This window comes from Stenella coeruleoalba, assembly GCF_951394435.1.
Source record: "Stenella coeruleoalba genome assembly, chromosome: 15".
Taxonomy (NCBI): Eukaryota; Metazoa; Chordata; class Mammalia; order Artiodactyla; family Delphinidae; genus Stenella; species Stenella coeruleoalba.
The window spans coordinates 67465621-67490636 of record NC_137161.1 but is presented as its reverse complement, the minus strand read 5'-3'; the positions used below and the strand labels follow the sequence as shown (position 1 = coordinate 67490636).

The 25016-nt window shown below is 43.5% G+C and overlaps 1 protein-coding gene across 2 annotated transcripts in view; it reads left to right on the top strand.

The window, feature by feature from the left end:
- Positions 1-9926: 9926 nt before the first annotated feature.
- The window catches only part of USP31 (ubiquitin specific peptidase 31), a 75824-nt gene continuing 60734 nt past the window's right edge, over positions 9927-25016 (top strand). For both annotated transcript variants that reach the window (XM_079944339.1, XM_079944338.1), the window contains exon 1: positions 9927-10695. In XM_079944339.1, the coding sequence (XP_079800465.1) occupies positions 10075-10695 (621 nt within the window). In that variant the 5' untranslated portion in view covers positions 9927-10074. The remainder of the gene's footprint in view (positions 10696-25016) is intronic.

Here is a 25016-nt window from a genome sequence, read left to right as displayed (position 1 = left end):
CACACATCTTACCTACTGGATCTGTTTCTCTGTAGAACCCTGACTAACACAAAGCGTTAGTGTTAGTGATATCACTTGATATCAACATGACTTATCTCTGAGTGACGTCAGCCTTCATCATCACTTGGTTTAGGGAGTGTCTGCTCCATCACAAATTTACTATTTCCCCCTTCCCACACTTTGTTCTTTGGAAGCAAGTCATGAAGTCTAGCCCACACTCAAGGGGTAAATGTATTTAAAAATAAAACCTCTTATCATTGCAGCAAGTAAGAATCAGTGTTGCTAAAATAGAGGGTGAATGTAAAAATGAATAGAGGAAAACAAAACAATATTACTAAAATCTATCTAGATACTTGTTCAGTTATCTAATCATAACAAATTACCCCACAACTTAATGGGTTAAAACTATACAACAATTTATTTTGCCTGTGAATCTGCAGTCTGGGCAGGGCTTGTCAGGGAAGGCTTGTCCTTGCTCCATGGACATCACTGGGGTGGATTGACTGAAGGCTGGGGGACCCTCTTCCAAGACTACTCACTTGCATGGCCGGCAAGTTGGTGCTGGTTGTCAACTGGAGCTCAGTCAGGGCCCAGGGCCCAGAGCTTCAGGCTTGATCCCTTTCCATGTGACCCTCTCAGTGTGGCTTGGGCTTCCTCACAGCATGGTGGCTGGGTTCCTAGGGTGAACATTCTGAGAGAGAGACAAATGGAAGGTATATACCTTTTATGATATGGCCTCAGAGTCACATAGTTTCACTTTTGCTGAATTCTATTAGTCAAGGCAGTCCCAGAAGCTCACCAAGTTTCAAAAGGGAGGGGATGTAGCTTCTACTTTTGATGGGCTTGATGGGGAGTAGCAAGGTCCTCAAAGAGCATGTGGAATAAGAACTACAAGCTAGGCCATTACTCCTGCTGCTGAAGGCTCTGAACTTGTTTAAGAAAGGAGAGAAAGAAAGAGATTAGCAAGTGGTGGAGAGGTTTACAAAGCATCCTAGCACCACACTGAGACTTTTCCTTTCACGAGGAAATGAATGACAGGAACATACTTTGCTTATAATGTATGTATGAGTCTATATAGCTACACTGAACTTGCGCTTCCTTGACATGTGAAGCTTTTTCATGTCCTGTGTCATTACACATGTGATTTTCTCTTCTTAAATTTCCTTTACTCCTTTCTTTGCCTAGAAAACTTATTTTCTTTCTTCCAAACCCAGCTTCACCCTCTGAGGCAAGAACAACATCTTGTTTATTCTAGCCCTTATTTTACCCTTGCATTATAATTTCTCTGAGAGCCATTAGGCTTCCCAACTTCACTCACTACATTTTGAATTCTTAAAACATAGGAGCCACATGTTATTTGTAATTGTAAGTTTTTGGCCATTTTATCTCTGCCTATAACACCTCATCTCCATACTACATTTCCTATCCAGTCAACTCCTATTCATCCTTAAAAACCCAGATTGACTAACACTTTCTAAACGCAGTGTTCACTATCTCCTCCCCATTGAGGTATTAACTTCCTCTCTGTACTGTCACCAGATTTCATTTGTATTTCTATGGCAATGTCCAGGTGTTACAGTGTAATTCACTGGATGGTATGTCAGTCTTTGAGGGCAGGGACTAAGTTAAATCATCTTTGCTTTAGACCAATTCCCCAGAACCAGACCCCAAGATGAGAACTCATGTGTAAGTGGTTTTTAAGGAAGAGCTCTTACAAGAAACTCATAAGGGGTGTGGGGAGCAGATAATGGAAAAGGAAGCTGTCAAGCAAAGATGGAATTTGGAGCAGGGTCTTGGAAAGGGAACTTTCATCCTAATCCTGCAGGGAGCTCTTGACTGTAAGTTATGTCTCAAAATCTGTGATGATGAAGGTGGAGAAACTGGCTTCCATACTCTTGCACGCAACCATCGTTGGCCAAGGGCCACCCCAGGAGACACAAGCCCCCAGCACTTCCACTCTCTGCGTGTGTAAATGAGGCAGTGCCAGTAGCCCAAAGACAGCTGTCAGAAGAGAGTCACAGGTGCAGCCATTCAAAGCAAAGCACAGCTGGAGGGCTGGCACACAGAAAGGGTAAAGGATCCCATGCACCTAGGTGGGGCACCAACAGTGTCGGCCAAATCCTGGAGCCTAGTGAATGTCCTTACAAAGAAGGAAGGACTGGGGGAGAGGGGAGGCCGTTGCCATATCTTGCTGAAGATATCATATCTTCCTAATGATAAGAGAGTCACAATGGAAGAATATATTTAACTCACTTCAATGGTTCTGAGTCAAAAAAAGAAAATAGAATCTTAAGATAATCCTTGTAAGATTGTGCTGGCAAATTGGAAAACATGGGTGATATTCTAGCAAAATAACATGACTGAAATTAATCAAGAGGAGAAAATTTAGACAGACCAATATTAAAAAACTTTTTATTGAAGTATATTTGATTTACTATGTTGTGTTAATTACCTCTGTACAGCAAAGTCATTCAGTCATATATATATATATATATTCTTTTTTAAAATATTCTTTTCATTATGGTTTATCCAAGTATGTTGAATATAGTTCCCTGTGCTCTACAGTAGGACCTTGTTGTTTATCCATTCTGTATATAATAGCTTACATCTGCAAATCCCAACCTCCCACTCCATCCCTCCCCCAACCCCCTCCCCCTTGGCAACCACCTGTCTGTTCTCTATGTCCATTCTGTTTCTGTTTCATAGGTAGGTTCATTTGCATCATATTTTAGATTCCACATGTAAGTGATATCATATGGTACTTGACCTTCTCTTTCTGACTTACTTCACTTAGTATGATAATCTCTAGTTGTATCCACATTGCTGCAAATGGCATTATTTCGTTCTTTTTAATGGCTGAGTAGTACCCCACTATATATATGTACCACATTTTCTTTAACCATTCATCTAGACAGACCAATATTAATGGATGGAAATTACAAACTATTTCAAAGAACTCCCTGCCCTACCAGATCCAGACAGTAAATGGGAGAATTCTTACAACCTTTGAAAACACGTTATTTAAATTGTTCCAGAACCTGAGGAAAATAGGGACGCTTTTAAAAAGCATAATGTCCCTTATGTCTCCTGGGGTGGCCCTTGCTTTTAAAAATCTGGTAAAGCTGAAATCTGCCGAGGGTAGTGTGCACACACACACAGACTGCAAGCTGGCTTTCTTATAAAAACAGATTTAAAATTCTATGTGAAATGGTAGCAAGTAGATAAAGCAATACATTTAACGCTATCAACAAGACACGTCACGTGAGCAGGTTGCAGTGGACATTTGTCATTTTTGGCTGCCCAGCTTTGAGTAGTCTTCCTTTTGGAGGGAATCTCAAGATGAATGGGAGGCAGCTCTTTCTCCCACTATGTGGTCCTCTCTCTTCCTAATTCCCAGCAGCTAGTAATCAGATCTAGGATTTAGCCCAACCAAATGGATGCTTTCACTTTGGGCTTAGAATTTTGAAGGTATGATAGCAAAAGTTCAAGGCAACCAGAAATTATTCAAGATTATTAACATCTGGTATAGCAGAACCAAGGGTCCAGAAGTATGGCTGCCACTGTTCAATGGCGGTACCAGCTTTGGTGGCAGCAGTGTGTCTAGCTTCACCAGTGGTGCCAACGATGACATGTACGATGTTTAAGGCAGCATCTTCTGGTGCAGGGTCCTGACTATGTACTGTCTTCCTTGGTTTCCCAAGTCTGATTCTGAAGCTCTTCTGACAGTTCTGTGAGCTGTTTGATATCCATCCTTCCAATAAACTCCCTTTCTGTTTAAGTTAGCTGAAAGTAGTTTATATTGTTTGCTACCAAGAACTTGCGATGAGTATACAGGTCAAAGGATATAAAAGCATATGCTCATTTCTGTTGGTGCCCAGAGGCATCTGATAAGATTCAAGATCCATTTCTGATAATAACACTTTCTGAAGTAGAAATAAATGGATACTACTTTAATGCAATAAATAATATATATCTCAAACCAAAAGTAAGCAGCATGCTTAATGGTGAAGCATAATGTCAGGAACAGCGCAGGCTTTCCCACTCTCACTGCTATTACTTAACAGAGTTCTAGAAGGGCAATTAGACAAGAGAAAGGAAAAAATGAGGTACAAATATTTTAAAGGAAGAGGCCAGGTTACTATTTCATGCATTGATATTAATTCCTGAAAAACACAAGAGAATTAACTGAAAATTATGAGAAACAACTAAAGTACATCAAGGTGGTTGGTTACAAAAATAATTTTGTCCTAGAGATAAACAACAGAAAATATAACAGCACAAAAATATCCCATTCATAATAGCAAAAAACAGGAACAAACTTATTAATGTTACACAAACTGATGGAAGGAAACTGTAGTACTCTGAGGGACGTGGAGAGCCGTTTTCTAATTTTTAAAATATATACTTTATTCTCAGGTAAGAAGATAAATATTATGATGATGTCAATTGTCCTTAAAGTAATCTATATAAATAATCCCCCCAATAATTAAATTCATCTGAGAGAATAAGTGAACAGCCAATAAAATACTAGGAGGCATTGCCTTACCAAACATTTCAATATATTCTATATATTATCATGGAATATAAAGACACATCAATGAGAAGAGAATTTTTAAAAACGCTAAATGTATGTGGAGTTTAATATGTGATAAAAAGTGGTATTTTGAAGCAGTGGAAAAAGGTTAGATTAGAAAAAAAAAAGGTGCTGGGACAACTAGCTAGCCATGTGAGTGGGGAAAAAGGCAAGATCCTTACCTCATTTCCTTCACAAAAATAAATTCCAGGTGGAACCAACATTAACAGTAAGAAAAAGAAAAAAATACAAACCATAACAGCACTAAATGAAAAAACAGATGAGTATTCTTTTTTTTTTAATATATAAATTTATTTATTTGTTTTTTGGCTGAGTTGGGTCTTCGTTGCTGTGCGCGGGCTTTCTCTAGTTGCGGCGAGCGGGGGCTACTCTTCGTTGCGGTGCACAGGCTTCTCATTGCGGTGGCTTCTCTTGTTGCAGAGCACAGGCTCTAGGTGCGCAGGCTTCAGTAGTTGTGGCTCACAGGCTTAGTTGCTCCACGGTACGTGTGATCTTCCTGGACCAGGGCTCGAACCCGTGTCCCCTGAATTGGCAGGCAGATTCTTAACCACTGCACCACCAGGGAAGCCCAGATGAGTATTCTTATGATCTTGGAGTTCCTAAGCATGTTAAAAAAATAAATAAATAAAAAAAGAAAGAAATCTTTATAGAAAAAATTGATCAATCTGACTATATAAAATAATTTAAATTCTCTACTTGATATAAAAATACTGCAAATATGGTGAAAGGTAAATAACCAAATGAAATTGCATAGACCAAGGAATAACTCATATACAAAGTACTTTCACTGATCAATATTTATAAAAGAAACACACCAAAGAAAAAATAAGCAAATGATGTGTACAGGTAAATCACAGCAGCAAAAATACAAATTGCTAACTAAAAGGCATTACTAGTCATTTTCTTGATTGCAAACAACGGAAACTGACACTGGTTAGTTTCAGCAATAAAGAAATGTATAGGAAGCCTATTAGGTTAGCTCGCAGAATAAACAGAGCTGGAGAAACAGGCTTGGACAGAAACACAGGTAGGCAGACACCAGTAAGAACTTGCCACTAGAGCAGCCAGCTGGACACTCACTGCCACCATCACTGGCACCGCCACCACTGGACCTTCTGCTGAGTATAGAGCCACTAGATTCACTAATTATCTCCAACTAAGCTTGTATCTATACACCCAGAGCCAAGGTCCAGGTGGGAGCATCTGACTGGTCTTTCTTAGGTGATCTTCCTGGGCTCTAGCTTCCAGGGGTGGGAAGGCAAATACTTTCTCCCCCTCCCCTGCTCCGTTTTCATAATAGAGTTTGAATTGCCCTGCCTAATTTTGTATCCTCTTCAAAAAGGAAGTCTGTTTAGATGTTGGATGGTAGAAGACCAGAACATGTTGTTCAACTTCACTCCTACAGATAAAAGTACATTAATACGCCATCTTTTTTTCATTGTATTTGCCAATGTGAAAAAGACTGAAAAACTCAGTACTGTCTAGGGTTTGGGTAATGTGCACACCCCATTCATCGTTGACAGGATAAAACCTTTCTGGAGGTGAGCTTGACACAACAGGTGTCAAAATATGAAATTTGCATACCCTTTGGCCCAAGGTGTCAGCTTAAGGAGATAGTTGCAGGGATGGACCAAATTTACATCACGACACTACTCACTGCACTGTTGTTTCTAATTTGCGTTTCCCTAGTTTGGGGGTAAGGGGTGGGTATAGAGAGCAGAAGATTTACTATAGAATGTTGTTTGGGGTGGGTCTTAAAGAAAGACCATCTGAGCGCTCCAACTAGGAATCCTTTTCCAAGCCTGTTCTGGTCAAGCTGGGAGAGGATGGCTTTGGAGCCCTTTGGGGACCAATAAGCCTGGAGTGGAATGGTAAAAGGGGCCCGATTTGGAAGAGGGTTCATATGTCTTATTAAGGATTTCAGATGTTGTTTATACTGCTGCCAAATAATCAATATGCTATACAATGGCTACCTTACTAATTATCCAGTAATGGGTAAGAGGAGCGTCTGTTGGGTTGAAGTCTATACCCTAGGGCAAGTGACAGATTGTAAGCTGACTTCCAATATGGTAAAATTAGTGTCATGACTGAGAGGTGCCAAGAGAGCCTGCGGAAGGGACACCTCCTGGAGCAGGTGACACTTATAAGACTCTAAGGATGGGGAGTGCCCAGGGAAAGGTGTCTGGCCTAGAGAATATATCTTGAGCAAAGGCCCATGGGTCTGGATCAAATTGCCTGAGAGTGTGGGGGAAGAACATGACATTCCATAATGCTGGACTAGAAGCAGTGATTGGAGGATACTCCCATGTGAGTAACATCAGAGGGAACCGTATTTTACTGGACTTTGGTGACCAAGGAAACCAGCCTCCAATTACTGCTGAACTATAGCAACTACATTTTGGATTTCAGCTACATGCTGGTGGGAAAAGGTGGGAGTGACAACCAGGTGGTACTGGGCTAGGGGAGGGGGCAATGTTCAAAGGGGCGTGGTGAACCATAGCTTGCCCCTGCTGTGTGGTGGTGCTAAGGAGGTGCTAAGGTGCCCTAATTTCTTCAAAGCACGTGATAGCCACGGGATGCTGAGTAGCTGGCTCGGACAAGCGAGGAAAATGGAAAGGAGGGCCCAGGCAATGTGGTCATATTTTGCCTAAGGCTCCAGTATAAAGACGAGAGCAGGGTGGTAAATTTCCACTGGTCTTTGACCACTCTCCGTTTTAAAATTTAAAAAAAAGAACTCTTGTTAATACCCACTGTCTTCCAGGCATGCATGTAAAGGAAGGAATGATGTTCTGGAAAGCAGCTGTCAGGACAGTCACGTGGACAAGGTGCATTGGTGGAGAAGGCCAAGGATTGTTTGCAGCAGCTAAAAGAAAACCCCATCTCAACCAATCCCAGATCTGTCCTGGGTTTGAATTCCCCAGTTCTAATTAAAGTGACTCAGTGTCTCAGTTTGGGTTCCCCTTAGATCAGAGCCTGAGACAAAGACCTGGGTGCAGATAGTCTGTTTGGGAGGTGATCCTGGAAGCAGGACTGAGGGAGTAGGAAGACTGAGACAGGGAAGTAAAGAAATCTAGAAAAGGGAGCATTATTGAACTGGTTACTATGGAGGGCAACTGGGGCTCAATCTTGCTGGAGAATCTGTGAAGAACTCTGTTGGATGCACCCCACAGTTGTCCATCCAAAGGATAGGAGGCTGGGATGTTTTTCCACCTGCTGATACTTCCCACTGGTTGAAGGTTGCCCCTGCTTAGGGGAGGGGGCTTATTAATTCCACTCCACCTACTGAGTTCCCTGGCATTAGGGAGAGTCCTCAAGCAGAAAAGCAAAGAAACAGCAGGCTTTTGAAGTGGCGGGGGTGTGTGGGGGTGTGGTGGGTGGCTGCCACACAGCAATGGATTACACAGTTTATAGCTGAGGCTGAAATTGTAGATAGGCTCAGGGCATAAGACGTGAGGGATGAAAAGCTGTTGCTATGCTCAGTTTCCTTCTAAGACAGTTTATTCATTCAACCAAACATTTATTAGAGCCATGGTCAGTGCTGGGCATCTACGGTCAGCAAAAGAGACCTAATCTCTGCCTTAAGAGCTGACAGTCTTTTGAGGATTTGGAGCAAGTGTGACTGGTGCTATGGACATGAGTCCAAAATGGAGAAGTGCTAAAATAAATAAATAAATAAAGGCAGCATCGGGAAGCAAACCTTGGGGGCTAACTCCCAAGTCAGATTGAAATCTACAGAGAGACCACAGCCCCAAGACCCTTCCCATATACTAGAAACAAGCAAGCAAGAAAACAAACCAACTTTCAGCATAATGGCTGAATATTGTGATAAAATGTTGTCAAACTGTTAGAAATTTCACCAAAAGCTCTTCCTTTTCTTGTCCCTTCCTCCGCCACAATTTCATATTTGAAAAAATTTAAACACGTCTGCAAGGTGATTTGGGGACTAGTGCAAAGAATCCACTGGGTGTCAGCATAAGGGTCCTGCTTACTACGGGGTGGGAGGTCAGAGGCAAAAGCCATTTACTTTGAAATACGGTGTAAGGTGGGATTTATGTTTTGAAAAGAGGAAAGGCTCTCCTTTCCCTGATTTCTCCGTTCTGCAGTAACCAGGACTCAGGCGAAGGGTTAGCAAAGAGGAGAATCTACAGAGAGGAGGTCATAAACCAGTGGATTTGGCAGCACAAAGATGTACTTTTTTGCACTATTTTCTTCTTTTTTAATTGAACCAACATTTAAAAATAGGATTTCCACCTTCACTTAAAGAATCAGATGATCTGAGCCCTCATTTCTGCATGGGAACAATTGGCTGGAGCTGAGTGGCAGCCACCCCCTTTAGAAGGATGTTGATTTGCAATTTGCCAGAGTCCCTGCCATTCCTTATATTCTCCGCAACACTAAGTCACTTAAAGTAATAATAGTATGATTGAAACACCAGAATTCTTCATTCGCTGATAGGACCACCTGATATTTGTGGGTCTGTGACCTTTTGTTTAGAAGGCAAGTCGAGGGGCTTTGAAACATACTAGGGTTTGAAATGGGTAAGAGTCTACCAATCTCAAAGGAATAGAATGGAAGATTGAAGGAGAGATTGCATGCTTAACGCAATGCTTGTAACGGCGGCTATTACCAGCATCCACTAACAAGAGAGCACACAGAAACCCTGTTAGTTTCACACTTCGTCTTACTCCCAGCGTCTAGGACCGTGCTTGGCACCAACAGTAACTGTTGAATGAATGAATGAATGATGGTAGAGCTCAGGGGGGGTCTGAAAAGGAAGGTATTCTGATAATATAGTTTCACCGCGACCCCAAAGTGCCGCCTGGAAGACAAGCCTGGCCGAAACGTGCCAGGCTCTGCGATGGCGTTCGAGTGGGCAAGCAGACCATCGGGGTCCCTCGGGAGCCTGGCGGGGCTGGCTTGCCCAGGATCGGTCAGGGCCATGTCCATCACCTCTTCCAGAGTATGGTAAGGGGGCGTGCTGATTCCTGCACTTTCCCAAGGCCTCCACCATCAGATAGGTCAAGACGGAGTCCTACGCCGGGGCATCCACTACCCAGCGCTAGCCCAGCGCTAGCCCAGCGCTAGCCCAGCGATACCCCGCGGCGCCTGGACCTTGACCACACTAGACATGGCCTCCCTCGGGCTTCACGGAGCAGTACCGCGCCCGGAGCCGCCAGTCATCGCGTCTGGCTGGGGAGGCAGCTCCGTTCCCGGAGTCAACATGGCGGCCGCGGCGGCTTCAGCGCGGGGCGGGGGAGCTGGGAGGCGGGTCACGTGAGCGGCCCAGCTGGGCGGATCTCGCGCGCTCCTGCCCGCCCCGCCGGCCGCGTCTCGCTTGCTAGCTCCGCGGCGCTCTGAGGTGTGCGGGGCATCGAGCCCCCCGTCCCGGTGAGGCGCGGCGCGGCGGGATGCGGCGGCGGCCGTGGCGGGGACGCGGGCCGGGCGGGCGGACGCGGTGATGAGCGTCAGCGGCCACCGCCATGTCCAAGGTAACGGCGCCCGGGCCCGGGCCGCCGGCGGCGGCAGCGGGCGGGAAGGAGAAGCGCTCCTTCAGCAAGCGGCTGTTCCGGAGCGGCCGCGCGGGCGGCGGCGGCGGCGCTGGGGGCCCCGGGCCGGCCGCGCCCTCCTCGCCCTCGTCGGCGCGCTCGGTGGGTAGCTTCATGAGCCGCGTCCTCAAGACGCTGTCCACGCTCTCGCACCTTAGCTCCGAGGGCGCCGCCCCGGACCGCGGCGGCCTCCGCAGCTGCTTCCCGCCCGGGCCCACGGCCGCGCCCACGCCGCCGCCGTGCCCGCCGCCGCCCGCCTCGCCCGCGCCGCCCGCCTGCGCCGCGGAGCCGGTGCCCGGGGTGGCGGGGCTCCGGAACCACGGCAACACGTGCTTCATGAACGCCACGCTTCAGTGCCTCAGCAACACCGAGCTCTTCGCCGAGTACCTGGCGCTCGGCCAGTACCGGGCGGGGCGGCCCGAGCCCTCGCCTGACCCCGAGCAGCCCGCGGGGCGCGGCGCGCAGGGCCAGGGTGAGGTCACCGAGCAGCTGGCGCACCTGGTGCGGGCCCTCTGGACCCTGGAGTACACCCCGCAGCACAGCCGCGACTTCAAGGTGAGCCCCTGGGGCACCCGCCTGCCCAGAGCTTCCTTCTCCGCTTCCGTCGCGGCCAGAGGACTGATGCTCTGGTTGCCTAAGGAAAGAGGAGCGGGCCTCGAGTCCGGGCAGATGGCGCTGATTGCGAGGAACAGTCATTCACTCATTCATGCATCGGGCATTTGTAAGGGCTTGCTACGTGGCGGGCCCTTTGATGGGCACAGGGGAGGGATGGGACAATGGGCAAGACCGTCTGCCATCCTGGAACTTACATTCTTGGGGGTGGGAGTGTTGAGCTTGGGTTCAAATCCTTGTTCTGCCACTTACTAGCGGTGTGACTAGCGGGCAGGTTACTCTACCTCTCTGTGCCACAATTTCCTCATCTGGTACCTACCTCATAGCTGCTAACAAGTTGATATGTTGGGTTGAACCCTATGAAGTTACCCACTGTTGACCGTTCTGACTTACAGATTGGCATTTTTATGGCGTTCAACCTGGTATGTAAAATGCTTCCATTGTGTGCAGTGCTATGAGTATTTGCTGCCATTATTATTTTTAGTATTAAAAACTTTAACAAGTTAAAGAGGTGGTACCAGACAGTGGTTTGAAGGAAGTAAAACCTGGTGATGTGACTGTTGTGCTGGTAGGGTACGTTACATGGGTTAGGGTGACTTCTCGGAGGAGGTGATGTTCTGAGACTTGAGTAACCGCAGGGAGGGCCAGCCTTGAGGAGCTCAGGGGAAAGCGGTTCCCAGGTGTAAGGCAAGTGTGGACACCTTGAGACGGGAAAGAGCCTGGTGTACTTGACCCGCAATGTAGCTCCGGGATGGGCAAACTCTTTCTGTAAAGGGCTGCATAGCAAATGTTTTAGGCTCTGCTGTTCAAGATGCAAACTCGAGGATATTAAGTAGATACGTATATAACAAGAAAAGATACATTTCTACACATTTTTGCCTAAAATAAAAATGTTATAATAGGGGCTTCCCTGGTGGCGCAGTGGTTGAGAGTCTGCCTGCCGATGCAGGGGGCGCGGGTTCGTGCCCCGGTCCGGGAAGATCCCACATGCCGCGGAGCGGCTGGGCCTGTGAGCCATGGCCGCTGGGCCTGCGCGTCTGGAGCCTGTGCTCCGCAATGGGAAAGGCCACAGCAGTGAGAGGCCCGCGTACCGCAAAAAAAAAAAAAAAAAAAAAAAAGTTATAATAATTGAGTACAATATTTTGTAATACAGGTCTACTAATGAGAAGCATGGGACTCTTTTTTGGGAGAGTACAAAGTTTAACTTAATTGGAGTTCAAAATTAATGTTTCCTGTTGTCAAATTGATTACAAGCATTCATCTGTCCAAATCATTCGTAGCTCACAGGCCGTATAGAAACAGGCAGTGGGCTAGAGGTGGCCTTGGGTCCTTGTGAGTGCGTGAGAGCTGAGAGAGGAGTGTGAGTGGTGGGCTGGGGCCAGGTGGTGTAGGATCATAAATTTAGGCTGTAGTACTAAGGAAACGGGCTCTTACTCTAAGCAAAAGGGGAAGATGATTTGAGATTGTATAAGGGATACTTTTAGGTGGGAAATGGATATAAATAGAACTAAATAGAATGAAATCACACAATAAGAAAGTTAATTCCTTTTCTGTTCTCTTTCTCTCCTGATCATGCCCAAGAGAAAGTCTCAGCTTGGTGGTTAGCTTGTCTTTAACACCTCTTGCTCACTCCCCCACCTTTTTTTTTTTATTTGTTTATTTATTTTATTTATGTATTTTTTGGCTGTGTTGCGTTGCCCCTGCTGTGCGCGGGCTTTCTCTAGTTGCGGCGAGCGGGGGCTACTCTTTGTTGCAGTGCGCGGGCTTCCCATTGCAGTGGCTTCTCTTGTTGTGGAGCATGGGCTCTAGGCGCACAGGCTTCAGTAGTTGCGGCACGCAGGCTCAGTAGTTGTGGCTCGCGGGCTCTTGAGTGCAGGCTCCGTAGTTGTGGCGCACAGGCTTAGTTGCTCCATGGCATGTGGGAACCCGTGCCCCTTGCATTGGTGGGCAGATTCTTAACCACTGTGCCACCAGGGAAGCCCCCCCTTTTTTTTTTTTTAAATAGAGAATAAGCTTCAAGTTTAGAGATCTGAATAGGTAACAGTAGCTAGAATTTAATAAGGTTATGTCTTCATTGGATTTGTCTTTACATTTGTCTTTTCTAAAATAAATTTATTTATTTATTTTTGGCTGCATTTGGGTCTTCGTTGCTGTGTGCGGGCTTTCTCTAGTTGCAGCGAGCAGGGGCTACTCTTTGTTGCGGTGCGCGGGCTTCTCTTGTTGTGGAGCACAGGCTCTAGTTGCACAGGCTTCAGTAGTTGTGGCACGCAGGCTCAGTAGTTGTGGCTCGCAGGTGCGGCTCTAGAGCACAGGCTCAGTAGTTGTGTCTCATGGGCTTAATTGCTCCGCAGCATGTAGGATCTTCCCGGACCAGGGCTCGAACCCTTTGCATTGGTAGGTGGATTCTTAACCACTGCACCACTGGGGAAGCCCTGTCTTCTATTTATGGCAAATGGTACTGGCATTCCATTGGTGCTATGAAGTTTCTTTCTAAAATACACTTATTTAAGTATGAGTAAATGATTTGATTAAAATATAAATTGGTCAGCTATCTAAGGGAATCAGCTTGGTTGAGGACCTACTGTTTTGCTGAGGAACAACACTGCCAAGGGCCACTCCTCTCCTTTTAATACATTTTACTTACATGTTATTTATATTTATTTATGTTCTACCCTGTTTTTCTCAAAAAGAAAAAAATGGTTGTTGTTTGATCTTGGAAATTTGAATGGAAATACTTGACTGGGATAGGGACTGGAAAAAAAGAGATTCATGTCAGAGATCTCAAAATAAGAAAGTAGGAGGGAATGGCAGCCAGCCAGCTACTATCGGTCTTTTTCTTTTTGCCTATACGTGCCTGCAGGTAGCCACAGCAGTTGCAGACTTTTCAAGGTCACAGCCTAGTGTTTTAAGTTTGGTTTTCCATTCTTTTCCAAAATGTGAAAATCAATTTCTACAGCATTTTTGTATGTGGACATTTCCATTGCTTTTTAAGAGATTGTGTTTACTTTTTTATCAATTAAAAAGCTGTAACAGAATTGGGTCAATAATTCTAGAAAAGCATGCTTTGGCAAAGTTGAACGGGTTCTTAGAGGCCTTTTTTTCCCTGAATTTTATTTTATTTATTTTTTTATAGAGCAGGTTCTTATTAGTTATCCATTTGATACATATTAGTGTATATATGTCAATCCCAATCTCCCAATTCATCACACCACCACCCCTACCCTGAGGCCTTGTTTTTAAAAAATGTAATCTTCTGAACCATTAGTAGATTTCACTTTGCATTCATTCATTCACCTCCCTCTGTTGAAGGTTTATTCAGTCAGTTAGGAATGCGTTCAGCACCAGAAAGAAGAAGCCCTAATGATGGTGCCTTAAGCAATAAAGATGTTGAATTAGCTCACCTGTAAGAAGTCTGGAGGTAGGTGGTTCTAAGGTGGTGCAGTGGCTCTATGGGCCCAGCTAGGACCCAGACCATTTCTGTGTTTCCATTCTGTTGTCCTTAGCTATCAGTGGCCTTTTGTCCTTAATGTTTGTCACCTCAGGGTTTTCTACCCAGTCAAGCCAGGAAGTCATTAGGGAAATAAAAGTTCTTCCAGAAGCCCCCTCAACAGGCTTCTACTTACATCTCATTAACTATAATCATGTCGCTTGACCACCCTGGCTGCCGTGGAGGCAGGAAGGTGGTGTTTGGGTTTTCCTGCCTTAATAGAAGAGATGAGTAAAGAAGGGGATTGCCTTGTAGGCAGCCCACCAAGGTGCTTCGCCTACCACGTGCCAGGCACTCTCACGTGGGGAAGACACCGCGCCTGCCTGTGAAGCACAAAGGAAGTTGAAGCACCGAGCAAGAGGATGCGGGCTCACCAGTCACCTCGCCCCCCTCACCTGCTGGTGATTTGATATTCGAGGCAGATACTCTTCTCTTCTCTTCTTGAGCTCACATTCAGCCTCAGAATCCTGTTGAATTCTGGGCTCCAGACAGCCACTACCAGTTGGCAGAGGAGATAAAACCAATTTGCCATGTTGAGATAATTTGCCTTGAGGTCTCAGAAAGCACTTAGTATGTCTTTGCATGTACTTTTATCGTCCTAAAACTTCTTCAAGTTCCTAACAATTTTGTTTGTAAGATTTTCAATTCGGATTCTAACCACATTGATTTCAGCTTTAGGAGCTTGCCAGGTAAACGGAGTTTTGGTTTTGGATGAGCCAGATGGTTGTTATGGTTGGATTTTCGTTTTCCAGAATGAAAGACGTTGACTGGTCCAATCTTGATAAGCTTTAAGAAACTTCTCTAGCTGCCACTTGTATCTTTTTTTGTGCAGTCCTTTTTCTCCTGCTGATAGAGTAGCGGTTGTCAACCAGGGCACTTTTGCCTCCCCTACCCCCTCACTTCTGGGGACATTTGGTGATGTCTGGAGACACATACTTGGGTGTCACAACTGGGGTGGGGTGCTACTGGTAACTAGTGGGGAGACTCCAGGTTTGGGGCTAAGTGTCATACAACATGCAGGACAGTATCCCTCAGAAAGGATAATCCAGCCCCAAATGTCAGTAGTGCTGAGGTTAAGAAACTGTTGGAGGAATGTTTTGAACTTCCTTAGTGCAAGTTTTCCTTACTTTCCCAGCCTTTAATGGTTATCTTGTTGCTTTTTCTTCTCTGTGTTTGCTGCAGCACTAGAGTAAAGGTTGGACTTTACTGGCAGGATCCTTGGATCACTGTCTTAGTAAAACTATGACAGTAAGTAAATCATTTTGAAACCTGAATGCTCAGTATGCTGTTGTAAGAGGAAATAAGCCTATTGTCCTAACTTTAACAGGATGCTAGCTTGGGTGCTCCAGGTTCGTACAGATGCTTTCTGATTTCTAGTACTCAGTGCCCTTTTGCAGCAAGTGAAAGACGGAAGGTCATCTTTCAAGTAACAAAGATGGGTTTTATAGCAGCAGTTTTCAAACTGTGCTTCCAAAGAACAACTAGAACAGAGTGATCTACTGATAAAAGAAATGTGGGGACTCCTTTCAAATTTGCAGGAAAACAAAAAGTAATTGATGAATCAAATTTTCTCTCCCACATGTTTTTCCTTGAACTTTGGTGCCTGGTGGTGCTTATTTATTAGTGAGAGTTCTTGGGTTACAAAGGGAGTATATGTGTGTAAATGAGTAGTGGCAGACAAGCCAGCAACCAGGGGCTTCCGCTGGCTCAGTTTCACACCTTACTTTGTCATGGACTCATGCTGGGGAGCTCTGATTTTATGCTGCAGACCTATGATGAAAGTTTTCCTCGTTTGTATGAAGCTGTTTAGTATGTTGACATTTCACAATGGTTCCCAAGAAGTGATCTGATTTTAGGGTGTCCCTCAAATTAATTTGAAAAATAGGAAAAAAAAAATGAAATAGTGTCGGTCACATTCAGATTTGTGATGGTATTAAATAGAAAGTATGTGTCCTCCTGGTCTGTTCTCTTGTCTGTCAAATGCTGTCAGTTCTGTTTCAGTGAAGTTCCACATCTTTGAAGAAGGGCGGTGAGAGAATCATCACATTTTAGACTTGGAAGGAGATGTGGGTGAAATGTGAGTGGTCCTCAGCCTTTCTGGATGCGGAAACTAAGGTTCACCTGCTGGCTAGAGGCTGAGGGAGCAGAACCAGAGTTCTGACCACCCCCCGCATGCCGATGCACGCACTGAGCCCTGGTTCTGAGGTCGTCTTATTAGCACAACCACTGAAGCGACAGGTCTCAACATAAAACATAAACAGGGAGGGTGGACGTGCTGAAACATGTAGCATTTTTTTCCTCTAAGTTTGCGGTGCTAAATCGTAGTGAAAATAAGGTCAGCTGCAGCTAGCTTTATATATGTGCTATTGCTCCTGAGACGTAGGCACTTTTGGAAGACTTCCTTAAAAAATTATCCTTTCAGACCATTTAAATGCATATATAAACACATCTTTTACATTGATGGGCTTATACTCTCCATAGAGTTCTGTAACTTGCTTTTTCCCTTATGCCCCTATACTGGACTTGAAAATATATCACGGGTAGCCATAGCTTTCATTGTTTTTTGTTAATACATCCAAGTCCACCTCATTCTTTTTAACAGTTGTATAGAAGCCCACTGATGGGTGTTTTGGTTGTATAAAATTTTTAACCATTGTAGCCAATCCTTCAACATATATCAAGTCTCCTTTTCTAAGGAGTGGGTCTTAGCTGTGGCGTTGCTGAGTCAGAGGGAACGTGCATTTACACTGTGGATGCACCTCGCCAGACTGCCCAGCAAAAGCCTGAGTAGGACAAGACTCTGACCCATCCATGCTGCATGCTAGGGCCTCGCTGCTGACACGTGCTTCCTCTTTCAAGTGACTGCCCTATTCTTCAGTTTTCAAACTTATTTTCTTTCACGTAGGTCAGTTTTGTTCCTCTAGGTATGCCTATTCTCCACTCTTCTTAAACGTGTATGTCTCTCTTTCCAGACATGTCCACCTGATGTGTGCAGCTTCTTATCAGGTGGTAAAGGGGACTCATGAGAAGTGCAAGAAAAGCATTGAAGAGGACTAGTTGGGGAATAAAAATACACAGGACAATTATGGACTTTCATGTTTGCTGACTTAAACCACATTTACTGAGCAATTATTGTGTATAAAGGGACTAGTTTAGGGGAGAGGGTTGGGAATAGAGGATTAAGTATGACGATTATAGGACAAAGTTCTTGCCCTCAGAGAACTTACCAGTTTTATAGGGAAATTAAAAAAAAATTGTATTGACTGGGAAAGTTCAGTGGGAGTTCAGAGAAGGGTGAAATCATTGTGAGCTGAAGTGCAAGTAGAAGATTCATTCATTCATTGTTGGCAGTTAAGCTTCTACAAATTTATGAATTTATGGAGCTCGTAACTCTATGCCACGTGCTGTGCTAGTCCTTGGGTATATGGGGTAAACCAAAAGGTATGGTAATGTAAAAAAATGGTGCCAGGTCTCGTGATCCATTCCTTCTTGGAACTTTTATTGTTACAGGGGAGGCAGATGTTAAACACACACTGGTAAATGTGAAATTTAAAATTATTAGAGCTAAGAAGGAAAAGATAAGGTGTATGAGAGAGAATGATGGGTGTGGCCAGGCAGGAGTGATAAAATGTATTCAAAAGGCTCTGCAGGGGACAGGGCTGGGGGTCCATTTGAAAGTCTGACAGGCCTTTTTCATGGCTTAGAGAGCTAGGAGGGGTGTGGGGTAGATGAGGCTGGAAAAGGAGGTCAGGTAGGCAGAGGCGGGTCCTGTAGGACCCCCTTGTAGACCAAGATTAGGGGTTTAGATTTGGTTCTAAGAGCAGTGGGGAGCTGTTGCAGGTTTTAAGCAGAGTTCTGGCATGATTTCCTTGAAATGTGAAGTGATCATTCTGAGTCTGAATAGTGACTATAGACTGGAAGCAGGGAGGCCAGTTCGGAGGTTTTGCGAAGGTGGTGGATGGGATGGAGAAGCGGATAGATTTGATATGTATCTGGAGGTAGTCTCGACAGGACTTGCTGAAGGATTGATTCTGGGGAAGGCACTGAGGCAGAGGGGAGCAGCCAGAATAACGCCCTGGTGTTTGTTTTGAGCAAGAGAGTGATTACTGGTGCTGTGCACTTACTTGAGGAGCAGCAGTTCTGGGGGGGTCAGGAGTTCAGTTTTGGATGTATTAAATAGGACACTCATGAGATATCTGGTTGGCAGCTGGATAAGGAAGTCTGGAGTTCAGAAGATTGGGACTGACTAGAGATAAAGATATGGGACTCCTTGGTCTATAGGTGGTATTTAAAACTGTGACATATTGCTTGGAATGGGATTTGAAGATAAATAAGGCTTGGATAGTTAAGGGAAAGAGAGATGCCATTCCATATTGTTGGGGAAATATTCTGAGCAAGGGCACAGCCATGGCACATTGTCTAGGGTCAGGGAGGCCACTGGGCTGTCTGCTGTGTGCAATTGATTTGCAGAAGTTTTTTTCAGCCTTGGCACTGTTGACATGCCTGGCATTATTGGCTAGATGAGTCTTTGCTGTGGGGGGCTGTCCTGGTGTATTAGGATATTGAGCAGTGTCCCTGTCCTCTACCCACTAGGTGCTGGTAGTACTCCCCTGCACCCACCCCAGTCATGATAATCAAAACTGTCTCCAGACATTGCCACATGTCCCCTGGCGAGCAAGATTGCCCCTGGTTGAGAACCAGTGATTTGGAGAGAAGGGCAAATAAATGTAGATGGCTGAGGAGATGAGAGGGGACAGATTATGGGTGCCCTTGAAAGTCTGTCACAACAATTTAGCCTTGAGGCTGCAATCAGTAGTGATTCAACTGAGGCTTTCTGAGCTGTGCAGACTGATTTGATGCAAAAAGATGTTTTAGAAAAATGGTTCTGATGGTGAGCAAAAACGAATCAGGTGGAGGAGAAAGTAAGTGCGTGGAAAGGGCAGTCACAGGTGTGACATGAGGAAAAGGAGGAGGAAAGGGTGAATCCAAGAGACATTTTGGAGGACATCGTGCCATCATTAAAGAGACTCCAAGAGATAGAGAGTAAAGGAAACACCGAGGTTTCAGACCTGGGTGATGGAGAAAATAAGGGGATATCTGACAGAGGTGGAACAGTCTAAAAAGGGCACTAAGGGCAGAGAAGATCATGAAGATAATTTGAACATGTGGAGTTGGGGGTCATAGGATATCTAAGGAGAGTCTTAATAGTTGGAAATATGGTGCAATTTAGAACTAGCTGTGTAGACTTGGATTCAGCTGCATAGAGGTGATAATTGAATCCAGGAGCATTGAGTGTGTAGTCAGAAGCCCAAGGCCAAGCCCTTGGGGGAAACTAAAAATAAGAGGATAGGAGGAGGGAGGGACTTCTTGGACTTGTTAAAGGGGCAGAGAGATAGGCGGAAAACCAGGAAAGCAGAGTCAGGAAACCTGGCTTATTTAGGTTGACTTCCTGCTCTTAGCCCTGAGTACAGTGTAGAGCTGCAGAAACGTCAGTTTATACCCAGTAAGAGGGGCTTCCCTGGTGGTGCAGTGGTTGAGAATCTGCCTGCCAATGCAGGGGACGCGGGTTCGAGCCCTGGTCTGGGAAGATCCCACATGCTGTGGAGCAACTAAGCCCGTGCGCCACAACTACTGAGCCCGCGCGTCTAGAGCCCGTGCTCCGCAACGAGAAGCCCGCACACCGCAACGAAGAGTAGCCCCTGCTTGCTGCAACTAAAGAATGCCCGCTCACAGCAACGAAGACCCTACGCAGCCAAAAATAAAATAAATAAATAGATAAATAAATTTTAAAAAATGCTATATACCCATTAAGAATCAAATTCAGGTTGATATATTGTAGTCATGATTCGTTAAGTCTACAGATTCATCGAGCACATTTTTGTGCTGGTCCTGTGTTGGGAGGCACTGAGCTGTGCCAGGATGACTGAGATGGTCCATGCCCTTAAGGAATGCAGGGTCTAGAAGGGAAGGCAGGGGTTAAGAAACAATTGCAGAAGGGTAGGATGAGTGCTGTGATAGAGGTATGTATAGAAGTGCTGTGTAGACCCCAGGGAGGGAAGGGAGGGTTGGGGGGGACTGGAGTCTGGAAGGATTTGGTCGGAATCCTCTAGGTGGATAAGGGGAGAGGTGGGAAAGGCCTTTCCAGGGCAGAAAACCCATCAAGTGCAAAGGCTTAGAACCTCAAACAACTTGGCTTATTCAGAAAATTTCAAGGTCTAGTGTGGTTGGAGCAGAAGGGCAGGGTGGTGGATGGGTTGGGGAGGAGGTCACTGAGTGATGCTTTGGGCGAGGTTAGATCTCTGGCTTTGTTCTTTGGGTGCCATGTCAGAGAATAGCATCTTGTGAGGGCAGCACCAAGGAATTTCAGACAGGCTTGTGGTATCATTGTCTTTTTCTTTTATTATTTTTCAAAGAATGATCACTCAGAGGCCAGGGACATTGAGGATGGGGAGGTGATGATGAGAGAGGGCAGGGGCAGAACTGGGGGGTTCAGGGAGAACAGAATATATCTTAGCCTCTTTGAGCCGGGTTACATTTGGGAAACTGAGGCAGCATAAAACTTTTCAGAGGTGCTGAATTCCACTTTAGGCATGTTGTATTTGAGGCCCATGGTAACTCATGGAGGAAAATATTCAGTAGTATAGGCTAGAGTTTCGGCTAGAGATTTTTATTTGTTATTAAACTCCCCTTCTGAGTTTTTAAAAATATCTTTCAAACCAGCAACATAAACTAGCACTAAATCTGTTATTTTGATTTGATCTAGTTAGGTTCTTTACACATTTGCAGGGGCAGAGCTTCAACTTGAACTCAGGGCAGTGTGATGATAACATTTATGCTCTCACTGTACTGAACACATTGCCTTGAAGTGCCATCAGTTTACATTTTTGTACTTGTCCACATACATACATATTTTACGTAGTTGCTATTATCCTGGCCAGGCCATTTTGTATTATAATTTTTTTTCATGCAACTTACAAAACATTTTTCCATGTTTCTAAATAGTACTCATAATACTGTTTAATGTTTACTGATACATATGGTATCATATTGCTAAGTGATAATTTAATCATCCAGTCCTCTCTTTTTTTTTTTTTTTTTTTACGGTACGTGGGCCTCTCACTGTTGTGGCCTCTCCCATTGCGGAGCACAGGCTCCAGACGCACAGGCTCAGCGGCCATGGCTCACGGGCCCAGCTGCTCCACGGCATGTGGGATCTTACCGGACCGGGGCACGAACCCGCATCCGCTGCATCAGCAGGAGGACTCTCAACCACTGCGCCACCAGGAAAGCCCTCCAGTCCTCTTTTATTGGGCAATTTCCCCCATACTCTTTTTTATTATAATGAACATGAATCATGTGTATAGCTTTTTGTTTTGTCATGTTATTTATTTAGGATAAGTTTCCAAACATGTTCTCAGAGCATCAGAAGCTTATGGACATCTTTTTGACTTCTTATTACAGAAATTACAGCGCTGCTAGTTTGATCATAAGCTTCACCCAGCCCAGTGAATGGTGCATGTTGGATGCTCACAAACCATTTTTGGAATGAGTTGGATTTTATAATTTAAATTTGTTATTGTCAGTTTATATTCATTCTTTGCTCATTTGTCTATTGTCATTTTTTCCAATTTTTTGTTGTGGTAAAATACACGTAACATAAAATTTACCCTTTTAGTTGCTTTTAAGTACAGCTCAGTGGCATTAAGTACCTTCACTGTTGTGCAACCATCAACCACTGTCCATTTCCAGAACTTTTTCATCGTCCCAACCAGGAACTCTGTATGCATTAAGCAATCACTCCCGTCTAGTCCCTGGTAACCAGTGTTCTACTTTCTGTCTCTATGAATTTGCCTATTCTAGGTATCTCATATAAGTAGAATTACACAGTACAATACACAAAATCCTTTTGTGTCTGGTTTGTGTCATTTAGAATAATGTTTTCAATATTCATCTGTGTTGTAGTATGTTGCAGAATTTCATTTCTTTTGATGGCAGAATAATATTCCTTTATACGTATGTACTACATTTTGTTTATCCATTCATCTGTTGATGGACAACTGCATTGTTTCTGCTTTTTGGCTATTGTGAATAATGATACTATGAACATAGGCATTCAAGTATCTATGTGTGTCCCTGTTTCTAATTCTTTTGGGTCATGTAGTAATTCTGTGTTTAACTTTTTGAGAAACTGTCAAACTTTTCCACAGTGGCTGCACCATTGTACATTTCCACCAGCAATGCATGAGGGTTCCAGTTTCCCCACATCCTTGCCAGCACTTGTTATTTTCCATTTTTGTTTTCAAATAATAGCCATCCTAGCGTGTGTGGTTATTGTGGTTTTGATTTGCATTTCTCTAATGACTAATGATCATTAGTCATTAATGACTTAACTGATGTCTTGGACTGTCTTTTCAAGCAATAGGCTTATTGCCTGTTTGTATATCTTCTTTGGAGAAATGTCTATCCAAATACTTTCCTCATTTTTGAATTGGATTTTTTTGTTGTTGATGCTGAGTTGTAGGAGTTCTTTATATATTCTGGATATTAATCCTTTATCAGATATATGATTTAGCAAGTATTTTCTCTCATTCCGTGGGTGGTTGTTTCACTCTCTTGATAACTGTGATGAAGTCCAGTTTGTCTATTTTTCTTCTTCTGTTGTCTGTGCTTTTGGTATCATATCCAAGAAATCATTGCCAAATTTAATGTCATGAAGTTTTCCGTCTTTGTTTTTTACTAAAAATTTTATAGTTTTAGCTCTTATATATAGGTCTTTCATCCATTTTGAGTTAACTCTTGTATTGATGTATGGTGTAAGGTAAGGTTACAACTTCATTCTTTTGCATGTGGATATTTAGTTTTCTCAGCACTGTTGTTGAAAAGACTACTGTTCTTTCTTTGTTGAATGGTTTTGGTGCCCCTGTCAAAAATCAATTGACTGTATATGTGTGGGTTTATTTCTGGGCTCTTTATTCTATTCCATTGATCTATATGCCTGTCTTTGTTTCAGCACCACACTGTTTTGATTACTGTAGCTGTGTAGTAAGTTTTGAAATCAGAAGTTTGAGTCCTTCCAATTTGTTCTTCTTTTTCAAGATGGTTTTGTCTTTGGAGTTCCTGGAGATTCTATATGAATTTCAGAATAGGCTTTTCTTTCTGCAGAAAATGGGATTTTTATAGGGATTGCACTGAAATCTGTAGATTGTTTTGGGTAGAATTGTCATTGTAACAATATTGTCTTCCAATCCATGAACATGGAATGTCTTTTTTAATATTTATGTTGTCTTTAATTTCCTTCGCTTAAGTTTTGTAGTTTTCAATGTACAGGTTTTTCACCTCCTTTGTTAAATGATTATTCCTAAGTATTTTATTCTTTTTGATGTTATACATGGAACTGTTTTCTTAATTTCCTTTTTTGGATTGTTCATTGCTAGTGTATAGAAATGGAACTGGTTTTTGTGTGTTGATATTGTATCCTGCACTTGGCTGAATTCATCTGTTAGCTCTAACAGTTTTCTTTTGTGTGTGAGTCCTCAGAGTTTTCTACATATAAGATCATATTATCTGCAAACAGAGATAATTTTACATCTTCCTTTCCAGTTAGGATACTTTTTTTTTTTTAGATAAAGCATAGTCGGTATACAATGTTGTGTTAGTTTCTGGTGTACAGCAAAGTGATTCAGTTATATATATTCATATATATATATTCTTTTCCATTATAGTTTATTAAAAGATATTGAATATAATTCTCTGTGCTATACAGAAGGACCTTGTTGTTTATTTATTTTATATATAGTAGTTTGTATTTGCTAATCCCAAACTCTTAATTTATTCTCCCACCCTTCCCCTTTCTCGCCTAGTTCTGGCTAGAAATTCCAATATTCTGTTGAATAGAAGTGGTGAAAATGGGCATCCTTGTCTTGTTTCTTCATCTTAGGGGAAAAGCTTTCAGTGTTTCACCATTGAGTATGATGTTAGCTGTGAGCTTTTCAGATATGGTCTTTATCATGTTGAGGAAGTTTTCTTCTTTTCCTAGTTTGTTGAGTGTCTTTATCATGAAAGAATGATGAATTTTGTCAAGTGCTTTTTCTGAATTAATTGAGATGATCGTGTGGTAGTTTTCTTTCATTCTATTAATGTGGCATATTACATTGATTGATTTTCATATGTTGAACCCCTTTTCATTCCAGAAATAAATCCTACTTGGTCATGGTGTCTCTTGGGATTTTTTTTTTTTTCCTTGGGATTTTGAAGTTTCTTTTCTTTTTTAAAAAACTTTATAATAGCTCTTTATAGAGTGTAGATGTAAGGTAACACCTTCATTAAGCCTTGATACATTTGATATAGATACTTCTCTCAGACTCTTGCTCTTTTAGTTTTGTTAACTTTTATGTATTACAGAAGGTTTTAATGTTTTTGAACCTGTACCTTTGCCTTATTTTTTGTTATGTATAGCTGAAAAGTTAGGCTTTCATATAGGATAATTTTTCTCTTTTATTTTTTGTTAGTTTTTTCTTTTATGTTCTAAAATATTTCTCTTTCCAATAATTTGGAGTTTGGTTTAGTATAGTGCAACTGTAAAGTGGGGATTTATTTTAAGGTTTGAGATTTCCCATCTTGTATAGTACATTGAGTGGTTGAGAACCTGGACTGGGGAGCCAGACAGCCTGTGTTCCAATCCTAGCTGCAGCACTTATTAGCTATAGGTCCTTGGGCACTTAATTCTCTGGGCTTGGTTTCCTCATTTGTAAAATGGGGATAAGACTATATCTACCTC